The 12244-nt window shown below is 45.6% G+C and overlaps 1 protein-coding gene across 1 annotated transcript in view; it reads right to left on the bottom strand.

Moving 5' to 3' along the window:
- Positions 1-12244, bottom strand: part of LOC143476975 (zinc finger matrin-type protein 4) — a 54544-nt gene that overhangs the window by 31171 nt on the left and 11129 nt on the right. Inside the window, exon 3 of the mRNA XM_076975400.1 lies at positions 6448-6540. Coding sequence (XP_076831515.1) covers positions 6448-6540 — 93 coding nt within the window. The remainder of the gene's footprint in view (positions 1-6447; positions 6541-12244) is intronic.

Here is a 12244-nt window from a genome sequence, read left to right on the forward strand (position 1 = left end):
TTATAAGGTGAATTGTGGACATTACATGATTTAAAATCACATGATTTGATCACTTTTAACGGACAACCAACATGTTGACCCCCGACAGAGATGGTGGAAAGCACGTTCAACAAATGTTATTCTTACGCCGGGGCTGTGTGTAAGGATGTGCTGTGAAATAGAAGCTGCTGATGGTAGTGGATCATGGTGAGGATTGAAGGTGGTGTTGATGGTGGATCATGGTGAGGATGAGAGGTGGTGTTGATGGTGGATCATGGTGAGGATGAGAGGTGGTGTTGATGGTGGATCATGGTGAGGATAAGAGGTGGTGTTGATGGTGGATCATGGTGAGGATGAGAGGTGGTGTTGATGGTGGATCATGGTGAGGATAAGAGGTGGTGTTGATGGTAGTGGATCATGGTGAGGTTGAGAGGTGGTGTTGATGGTGGATCATGGTGAGGATGAGAGGTGGTGTTGATGGTAGTGGATCATGGTGAGGATAAGAGGTGGTGTTGATGGTGGATCATGGTGAGGATGAGAGGTGGTGTTGATGGTAGTGGATCATGGTGAGGATGAGAGGTAGTGTTGATGGTAGTGGATCATGGTGAGGATGAGAGGTGGTGTTGATGGTGGATCATGGTGAGGATGAGAGGTGGTGTTGATGGTAGTGGATCATGGTGAGGATTGAAGGTGGTGTTGATGGTAGATCATGGTGAGGATAAGAGGTGGTGTTGATGGTAGTGGATCATGGTGAGGATTAAAGGTGGTGTTGATGGTGGATCATGGTGAGGATAAGAGGTGGTGTTGATGGTAGTGGATCATGGTGAGGATGAGAGGTGGTGTTGATGGTGGATCATGGTGAGGATGAGAGGTGGTGTTGATGGTGGATCATGGTGAGGATGAGAGGTGGTGTTGATGGTAGTAGATCATGGTGAGGATTGAAGGTGGTGTTGATGGTGGATCGTAGTGAGGATTGAAGGTGGTGTTGATGGTGGATCATAGTGAGGATTGAAGGTGGTGTTGATGGTGGATCATAGTGAGGATTCAAGGTGGTGTTGATAGTGGATCATAGTGAGGATTGAAGGTGGTGTTGATGGTGGATCATAGTGAGGATTGGAGGTGGTGTTGATGGTAGTGGATCATGGTGAGGATGAGAGGTGGTGTTGATGGTAGTGGATCATGGTGAGGATGAGAGGTGGTGTTGATGGTAGTGGATCATGGTGAGGATGAGAGGTGGTGTTGATGGTAGTGATCATGGTGAGGATTGAAGGTGGTGTTGATGGTGGATCATGGTGAGGATGAGAGGTGGTGTTGATGGTGGATCATGGTGAGGATTGAAGGTGGTGTTGATGGTGGATCATGGTGAAGATTGAAGGTGATGTTGATGGTAGTGGATCATGGTGAAGATTGGAGGTGGTGTTGATGGTAGTGGATCATGGTGAGGATGAGAGGTGGTGTTGATGGTGGATCATGGTGAGGATGAGAGGTGGTGTTGATGGTAGTGGATCATGGTGAGGATTGAAGGTGGTGTTGATGGTGGATCATGGTGAGGATGATATATGGTGTTGATGGTAGTGGATCATGGTGAGGATGAGAGGTGGTGTTGATGGTGGATCATGGTGAAGATTGGAGGTGGTGTTGATGGTAGTGGATCATGGTGAGAATTGAAGGTGGTGTTGATGGTGGATCATGGTGAGGATGATATATGGTGTTGATGGTAGTGGATCATGGTGAGGATGAGAGGTGGTGTTGATGGTGGATCATGGTGAGGATGATATATGGTGTTGATGGTAGTGGATCATGGTGAGGATGAGAGGTGGTGTTGATGGTGGATCATGGTGAGGATGAGAGGTGGTGTTGATGGTGGATCATGGTGAGGATGAGAGGTGGTGTTGATGGTGGATCATGGTGAGGATTGAAGGTGGTGTTGATGGTGGATCATGGTGAAGATTGGAGGTGGTGTTGATGGTAGTGGATCATGGTGAGAATTGAAGGTGGTGTTGATGGTGGATCATGGTGAGGATGATATATGGTGTTGATGGTAGTGGATCATGGTGAGGATGAGAGGTGGTGTTGATGGTAGTGGATCATGGTGAGGATGAGAGGTGGTGTTGATGGTGGATCATGGTGAGGATTGAAGGTGGTGTTGATGGTGGATCATGGTGAGGATGATATATGGTGTTGATGGTAGTGGATCATGGTGAGGATGAGAGGTGGTGTTGATGGTGGATCATGGTGAGGATGAGAGGTGGTGTTGATGGTAGTGGATCATGGTGAGAATTGAAGGTGGTGTTGATGGTGGATCATGGTGAGGATGATATATGGTGTTGATGGTAGTGGATCATGGTGAGGATGAGAGGTGGTGTTGATGGTGGATCATGGTGAGGATGAGAGGTGGTGTTGATGGTGGATCATGGTGAGGATGAGAGGTGGTGTTGATGGTGGATCATGGTGAGGATGAGAGGTGGTGTTGATGGTGGATCATGGTGAGGATTGAAGGTGGTGTTGATGGTGGATCATGGTGAAGATTGGAGGTGGTGTTGATGGTAGTGGATCATGGTGAGAATTGAAGGTGGTGTTGATGGTGGATCATGGTGAGGATGATATATGGTGTTAATGGTAGTGGATCATGGTGAGGATGAGAGGTGGTGTTGATGGTAGTGGATCATGGTGAGGATGAGAGGTGGTGTTGATGGTGGATCATGGTGAGGATGAGAGGTGGTGTTGATGGTGGATCATGGTGAGGATAAGAGGTGGTGTTGATGGTGGATCATGGTGAGGATAAGAGGTGGTGTTGATGGTGGATCATGGTGAGGATGAGAGGTGGTGTTGATGGTGGATCATGGTGAGGATGAGAGGTGGTGTTGATTGTAGTGGATCATGGTGAGGATGAGAGGTGGTGTTGATTGTAGTGGATCATGGTGAGGATGAGAGGTGGTGTTGATGGTGGATCATGGTGAGGATGAGAGGTGGTGTTGATGGTGGATCATGGTGAGGATGATATATGGTGTTGATGGTAGTGGATCATGGTGAGGATGAGAGGTGGTGTTGATGGTGGATCATGGTGAGGATGAGAGGTGGTGTTGATGGTGGATCATGGTGAGGATGAGAGGTGGTGTTGATGACATGCCTCATCCTCACTCCCAGTTCCACACAGCTAGCAGTGCAGGTAAATTTGCCCAAGATCACACAGATTGATTTTTGGGCATGGGGCTTTTTATAAATCCCAGACGAGCTGTGCATTATGACCTACAATTTCTGTTCAGTGGAGGATGCTGGTTTCTCTCTGCTGTTCATGATGCTTGCAGGCATTTGGAGTGAAGGTGCTCTTCCTTCTCTGGTATGGAGTCTGATTAGTAACATCTCTGCGGTGCTGGTGCCTCCTCGGGGATGGAGAGTTTGGTAATAGGCGTTCACGCAGGCCTGACTGAGCGCTGTCTAGTCCCTGGCAGAACTATTCATAAACAGTGCTCTAATGAGCTATTTAGGAGCACACAGGCTCACAGTAGATCTGACTGGAGCTGAGGACATTCCTCCATGGACTCCCTATTATTAGCTGAATTGTTTCACAGGCCAGTGCATGTGCCCTGTCCCCCTTGCAACCTCAGCCTTTATAGACTGACAGTAATTACACGAGCTTTGGGACTTCCAGTACAGTCCACAGGTAATTGGACTTTGACACAGATTTTTTTTGTTTTGTTTTGGATCTTACTCTTATGCTTTGGATTTGCAAGATTGACTGATAAATATCAGAATGTCATCTTTAATGCGAGAGTGTTAACTCCTATCTTGGCTCATCCACAAGAGACGCACAGGCCTTTTGTTAATAGATTCTGCAGAGTTTTGGAAACCTGGTAAAATGTCTTATGCTGTTTGTATGTAAATGTGCCGTATTTGTAATTGAAATGTGTCCTCCGTATCTTTGCAGCGATAACTCACACTACAGTTACAGTACAGTGACACAAACACTAGATGATTACTAGGGGGCAGCCCTAGAGCAGTGGGCAGCCCTAGCCCTGTGCCCAGGGAGCGGTTGGTGTTAGGTCCCTTGCTCAAGGGCACCTCAGTCATGGCCACAGGCCTGGGAATCAAACCCACAACCCTCTGTTCACAAGACCGGTTCCCTAACCACCAGACCATAAGAGTTCTCCAGATCCAGACCTTCAATTTTAGGTTTAAACTTTAAGCAGGTTAAACTTGAAGTATTCAGTCCACTGGGTCTGAGGGCAAGTGTTGTGAACCCTTGACTAAGATGAACAGTAGATCATATGGTAGTAGTTTAATTTCAAAACAAAGCCCAAACAATCAAAATTATGTCATTGTCCAATCACTGCACTGGTGTACAGGTAACAGCCCTGGATGATGTGTGTGCAGAGGTGTGTGTGTGTTTTCTGGCGAAAACCAGAAGGTGTGACTTGGTTCTTCATGCTGTAGCCAGAGATGGTGTTCTGGACAGAACCGCTTGGGCCTCTCCTGCCATCCCCTCCCCACCACAGAGATGGTGTTCTGGACAGAACCGCTTGGGCCTCTCCTGCCATCCCCTCCCCACCACAGAGATGGTGTTCTGGACAGAACCGCCTGGGCCTCTCCTGCCATCCCCTCCCCACCACAGAGATGGTGTTCTGGACAGAACCGCCTGGGCCTCTCCTGCCATCCCCTCCCCACCACAGAGATGGTGTTCTGGACAGAACCGCCTGGGCCTCTCCTGCCATCCCCTCCCCACCACAGAGATGGTGTTCTGGACAGAACCGCCTGGGCCTCTCCTGCCATCCCCTCCCCACCACAGAGATGGTGTTCTGGACAGAACCGCTTGGGCCTCTCCTGCCATCCCCTCCCCACCACAGAGATGGTGTTCTGGACAGAACCGCCTGGGCCTCTCCTGCCATCCCCTCCCCACCACAGAGATGGTGTTCTGGACAGAACCGCCTGGGCCTCTCCTGCCATCCCCTCCCCACCACAGAGATGGTGTTCTGGACAGAACCGCCTGGGCCTCTCCTGCCATCCCCTCCCCACCACAGAGACCCTCCTTCACCCTCACACTTTTAGCATTTCCAATTTGTTTCCACGCATTCTGAATAGCAGGTATTAATCACCATTTAATTCAGAGTCCACAAAGATCCAGACAGCCTCTTTTGTTTTAAGATGTTAGTATTTTTGCATTGAGAAGAGAGAATGAAAGACAAGTTAGCCAAACCTCGGAACGTACAAACAAACCTCCCTCGGAACTGTGACAGACTTCAGTGGATATTTCACACCAAGTAAAAATACCATGTTGTAGACATACAGCTCATAAACAGCCAGCCTGAGATATACTCAGAAGTATAGAGGTGGTTTACATCAAAGCACCTGCACAGAGCTAATGTATTATTTACACAAGTCGAAAAGTACAATAGCATGAAATGAATGGATTAGACACGTGCAATTTTGGAACACGAATATAACTAGTACAAAAAATTATATGCTACACCTGTGTTATAATCTGTTGTTAATTTCATGTTTCTGTCTTGCAGTACAGGAGCAACATGGCATAGGGGTTAAATAGGGGTATAGGGATTAGGATTATATAGGGGTATAGGGGTTATATAGGGGTATAGAGGTTATATAGGGGTTAAATAGAGGGGTTATATAGGGGTTATAAATGGGTATAGGTGTTAACTCTTTTTGTGGCGCTAGAAGTTTCAAGCTTGTCTACCTCAGTCTGCAGCCTGAGCTTTACCAGTGTCCCCCAGGGCAAGAGGACAGCTTTATTTGGCAATTGTACATCCACATAGTTTCTCTGTCTCTCTCTCTGTCTCTCTCTCTGTCTCTCTCTCTCTCTTTCTCTCTCTCTCACACACACACACACACACACACAAGGTCACTGCCGGTCAGAACCTTGGGATCAGAGCAGTCCCAGATATCTGTCACAGATCAGAGAAATGAACCTGTACATTCACAAGACATCATCTCAGCACTGCTAGGTATGACGGCCCTCACTACAGCCAACACGTTTGACTTTCTGCAGACCAAAGAGCAGTGGTTACTACATCACCACAAGTCCTCTTCAGGGCTAAAAGGCAGATGGCATCACTGCCACTGCAGTTACATCACTGCACAGCCATATTCCGCCATGTTACTTTAATTTAATGGAATGTAAATGTTGCTGGGGTTTTTTTTTTGTCATGTCATTTCTGTGGATCCACACGATGTTGGCTAAATGTGTGGGTGTCTTCCACGTACTCATGAAAGACACCCACACACCATAAACAAGCAGCACTCCCCACACAGTACTTAATTCTCAAGCAAGCATTTCTAGTGAGGAGGGGGATCCAGTAGCTTGACCAATCCGCATTCATATCAGATCAAATCAGGCCAATCGGATCCATCCCAGGAAGATGTCCTCCAATCGGCTCTTTGCTGATTGGGTAACATTTACTGATGGAGGGTGTGTGAACAAAACAGAGCTACAAACACTGAAGTTTTACATACCGGGTTGTCTGGCCTCAGTCTTTTAGAGGGTGGGCCACCGTCCTCTGGGTGAAGCATGTAGAACAATCGGACTTTGTTGGCATGTTTCTTGCTCTGTTAGAAGATAAATGGATAAGTTAAGCCTTCTTAATTCTTTTAGGCATATAAATAGACAATCATTAAATTATTTTGTCATACAAGCTAAAAGTAATATTGCTGATTGAGTATGGCAGATTTGTTTACTGAATATTCAGCAGTATTCATACAGTTTATAGTTATACATGATAGGTAATCAAACGTTAGGCTCTACCAGTATGATACTATCAGAGTGGTGTTTCATAGTGTTTCCATTTACAGCACAAAATCACCAGCGCTATGTTAAACTGAATCATGCTTACTGAGCCTTCTGTTAAAATAGAAAGGATCTCTGAATATACACCATGTGAACTGTGCTATTTATATGTCCAAACCATTGATAGTTTCCCTTACGTCTCTAGAAGTCATAGCATCTTCTTTCTGAATGTTGCAGTTAGCTATTAACTTCATGAACTGTAAATGTCAGGCAGTGATTTACTATACATGCATGTTGGTGCACATTAAATTAGACTTGGTTTGCACTATGACAAACAAATGATGCCACTAGACTTTTTTAATCAAAACTGAATCCTCTGGATTCTCAAAGCACACTATTAACTTTTCTTTGTCATTTTCTTTACTAGTGCTCACCATAAACAAACAAATAATAACAAACAATATTTTTCAGTGCTCGGACATTTTGCACGTGTCGGTTTGCTTGATAGTGGAGAGCATCCAGACCCATTCATGTCCATATCAGGTGTTGGTAGCAGGTCTGCTTTCAAACTTGGTCATGGATGCCTTTTAGATGTCCCTTCACCTTGTCCACATTGATTATTAACCATTGCTCGGAGGTTTATGTTACCCACCCAAACACTTTGATTATTTCATAGGAAACTGAGGATGCCAATTGTGTTTGCAGTTTGAAATATGCATGCGATTGCTTCACTTTCAGCATGTTTATAATCTCCTCCAGTTTCAAACAGTCAAAGAGGGCCAGGGGCACCGATCCCAAAAGCCTTCTAAGACCACCTTACTGGACTAAGGTAATAATCTGCTTCGGGGCATTATTCTATCACAAGCAACTCATTTCACTGGGTAGACTCCTGCTCTTATTTAATATTACTGTCCTGTGCTTCTGGGAGAGGCATCCTTTAGGCTAGCAACCTTCATTAGACAGCATGGCAGAGCTGAGAAATGGAGACACATGCTGTGGGATTTAATGAAAGTGTGTGTGTGTGTGTGTGTGTGTGTGTGTGTGTGTGTGTGTGTGTGTGTGTGTGTGTGTGTGTGTGTCTATTTTGTGTTCGTGTAGACGCATGTGTTCGTCTGCATGCGTGTGTGTGTGTGTGTGTGTGTGTGTGTGTGTGTGTGTGAGTGAAATATATTAAACCATACTGTAGGGATATGCGACAGCTTCAATTCATTTCATATTTATGTACATTTTAATTTGAAAGCCTGAGTGTAGACCTCCGTCCACCGGATGAGTTGTGTTCTTTTTGTTTGGCATGGCCCTTTCTGCAGAGAGGTGCAATTTCCAGACATAAATGCATTTTCCTGCTGTTGCTAATATAATTGAAAAATGTGGTTATCAAAGAATTGTTACTGTTACCCAGCTTAGGTCTGTCCTGTTAATGCCAGGTAGCAAAGCAGCAAGGTGATGCGACGGCCGGTCCAGTATCACAGGTGGTGAGGAGGTAGTGGGCTGTGAGCAGCGATATCCTCTATCAGCTCTGCAGACAGCAGCTCAGACCCAGGCAGGGTTGTCAGTGCCCTGCTGCAGCTTTTAAATGAATTTGACTTGAATATGTAATGTAGCTAATATGCAATATGTTTGATATTTAATTCTGGAAGGTGTGTATGTGTGGGTTATCAGTGTCAGCTCTCTCAGACTGGGGAGAGAACACTTTGCTGGGTTCTTTCTTCTCAACCTGCGGCGTGAGAGAGTGGCTCGAGAAGAAGTCACTGCTGCAGTGGCACAGCCAGCAGTAGAAAACTTGCAGAATGTTTTAGTGGGACTGCAGGCAAATGTAGAGTGGAGCTCACGTGTGAACTCTCACTGTATCCGCTGAAGTTACTGCACACGATCACTTCTCACAGGATCACTTCTCACAGGATCACTTCTTATAGGATCACTTCTCACAGGATCACTTCTTATAGGATCACTTCTCACACGATCACTTCTTATAGGATCACTTCTCACACGATCACTTCTTACAGGATCACTTCTCACACGATCACTTCTTATAGGATCACTTCTCACAGGATCACTTCTTATAGGATCACTTCTCACACGATCACTTCTTATAGGATCACTTCTCACATGATCACTTCTTATAGGATCACTTCTCACAGGATCACTTCTCACAGGATCACTTCTCACACGATCACTTCTCACATGATCACTTCTTATTGGATCACTTCTCACACGATCACTTCTCACAGGATCACTTCTCACACGATCACTTACATGATCACTTCTCACACGATCACTTCTTACAGGATCACTTCTCACACGATCACTTCTCACACGATCACTTCTTACAGGATCACTTCTCACATGATCACTTCTCACATGATCACTTTCACAAGATCACTTCTTCATTATAGCTTCATTATTTTCTTGATAATTGCATCACTTGATTTGTAAGAATGAGTAAGTGGAGGGTGATTCAGGAGTAAAACATTTGTTTTTTTTGCTAGTTATGTTTGGACATAGAGTCCCTTCATGAAAACCCTAAAAACACAGTGGTTTCTCACAACGGTGTAAACTGCCCTGCACACTACAGTAATGTCCTTGCTGAAGCGAATTATTCAAATCCGTGCTGGACAGGAGGGCTCAGCTTTGGCACTGGACAGCACTGCCCCCTTTGAACATTCAAGGCTCACAGAGCTTTCGCTGGGCAAGAATTGTGTAGTTTGGAAGCCATGGTAAAAGTTTCAGAAATCTGAGGCTACTGTGTGAGGCAGCCATATTCTAGTAGTGTGGACTTGTGTGACATTCTTCTGAAGGGATTCTAGGATAAAACAGCTGTCTGCTTTGCAAACTGTACATTACAAGTGTCCATGTTGTTTGATGGCAATGTGCTCCTGACAACTTTTTTTTGTTTTGTTTGGTCCATTCATAGTTGAGTGGATTTGAAAAATAGTGATTCTGAATTCAGCTGGAAGGTAAAACATCCTGTGGGTGTCAGCTGGAATGGTAAAAAAAATAAACAGCTATTTGTAAGTGTTTGTGTGTGTGTGTGTGTGTGTGTGTGTGTGTGTGTGTGTGTGTGTGTGTGTGTGTGTGTGTGTGTGTATGTGTGTGGTATGTGGAAGCTCACCTCATAGTGTACCACACGCTGTGATTCAGAGATGCACATGTTAGGGTTAGTGTATATACCTTATGTTTTATTTAGCAAACATTAAACCCCCGAGACTCTGTATCTGGTGTTGTATGCATCTGTATCTGGTGTGATATGTTAAATTTTTCTTATGGGGGCATCACATTCTTTACTAACTATATCTTGTACAAGATCTTGTTGCTTAGTTTCCATAGTTATCAAGTGCTAGTAGTTACAAATAGCAAAGAGAAAAAAATGCTCACAACAACATAATCTTGGCCTCAGGAGTACAAGACAGATGGAGATGGTGGGTAAAACCTACTAGTTCTAAACAAAGGGAGTTAGTAAATGAATACACAGAGATACTGTGCATGCAGTCTGCATATTTCTGCAAGATGACAAATTTTTGCTCTGTCAGGCAAAGTGTGGGTAAAGAGAGAGCCCAGGCAGTGTGCAGGGGGTGGAGGTGATGGATGAGAATCGGAAGATGCTGTGTGCAGGTTGGCTCGGAGGGAGGGTGGGGGGGTTGGGTGGGGAGTGTCAGCCTGGCTGGATCACACTGGGCCCAGTGGAGAGCCCCAGCAGAGAGGATGGGAGAGGCAACTCGTACCCAACAGCACATGAGCCAAGCAAGAGGAAGAGTGATGCTCTCTCTAATCTCTTTCTTCACATGCCATTACTATTTTATTGATACTATTCATATTTATGAGTACTATGGATGCTTCAAAAGATTATTAATGAACATAATGATGTAATGCATTTTATATAGTCCTCTCTCAAACCTGAGGTCAAATCACATAAAATGAACGCTGCTAATTAAATTTGTAAGAGCAAGAGAGAGGGGGAGGCCTGGTTTCTGCTTTTGGAGAACGGATGAAGGAGAGAAAGAAGGAGAGCTGGTATTTCCCCATGGTGTATACGCGAGTCTGTGAGTGTCTGTATGTGCATCTGTGAGTGTCTGTATGTGTGTCTGTGAGTGACTGCCTGTGTGTACATGTGTGTGTGCATCCGTGTGCATGCTTGCATGTGCGTGCCACAATGGTAATTAATAACCTGATTAATATTTGTTGAAGGTTTTTGTTGTTATGGAAGACTAACGGAGAGATTAAAGAAATTACAGAGTGCCCTGCACTACGCAGTATAAACAGAGAAGTTAGACAGTGAATGATGTAGTGACTACATGACCATCAGAAGAGCAGATCCTATGGAATAAAGACAGCGCAGAGAACCTGACTGAAGCAGCCTGCGTATCATTCAGGTAGCATCAGGCAATCCGCCCTCCCCCGAACCAAATATCTAAAAGTCCATTAAAGTTCCTCTGACTAATGAAAGGAGTGATGCGAGACCAAAGATAGCGTCTGAAATCCCTGACGAACAGATCTAAAGATCTGGAGCAAGACGCGGCTTCCACAAACTCCCAGTTTTCTTCTAACTACCACTCTGCGAAGCCTGCCTCTCCCTCCACTTCACTTTAACGCCGCTTTCATCCATGGCTGTGTGTGTAAGGTTCACCGCTTCCAACATTCTGCAACATAACAATATCTCCATAAATAAATCAGTGTGTGCATGACCAAAATATTATGATCTCCCCATCGTTTCCACGGTAACGCACCCCTTGGTGTGTTACCTATCCCCGTACGCCATCGGTTCCTGCCGTTCCTGTGCCCGTCTTCTCGGGGAGCTGCCGTGCCACGTAAGACACACCGGCTGAATAATGCAGACTCCAGCTCAGGCAGCAGATGCCAGAGTATGTTTGGTCAGTCTTGAGCTTCTCAAGGACGCGGAGACCAGGAAGGACTCTCCTGAGCGTCCGGCTAGCCCACCCCGGGTAGCCCCGCCGGTCGGCGCGCTGGTCAACGCTTGAGCGTGAGCGGACCCCGGTGCAGGCCGTAGTAAATCAGCCGTGCTCGTTTGAATAATATGCTATCTGAGAATGTTTACTCTGGACGAGGAATGACAGGCCCCCGACAGAAGAGCCAGAAATGGCATCACTAAATATAGAGCCCTGCGTGTCGGTGCTGCCTCGTAAATAAATGGTGCGGAGCCAGGCGGCTACCCTGAGATGCTCTCTGTGCTACACTGGTTCTTACGCTAACGGTTTGTCCTCATTAGCTCGCCTGTTAATCTACTGATTGAATACTTTGTAGTCCAGGGAGGGCTAAGTGAGTGGAGTAAATAATGTACGAGGATGATTCTTTAATGGTCACTCATTAAATTACTTTGAGGTTGAGAGTCTTGAGAGAGGTGGACTACATTACACCTTTAAATGCGGGCTGTGAGAACCGCACAAGGTGAGCGTTTAGCAATTCAGCCGTGTTTTATCAGAGGTCATCTACGCTGCTGATTACTGCTGCGACGCTGGTGATGAATTGATAAGTACAGCTTTTAAGTGAATGTCCATCACTGACTTCATGTGT

This window comes from Brachyhypopomus gauderio, chromosome 15, assembly GCF_052324685.1.
Source record: "Brachyhypopomus gauderio isolate BG-103 chromosome 15, BGAUD_0.2, whole genome shotgun sequence".
Lineage (NCBI taxonomy): Eukaryota > Metazoa > Chordata > Actinopteri > Gymnotiformes > Hypopomidae > Brachyhypopomus > Brachyhypopomus gauderio.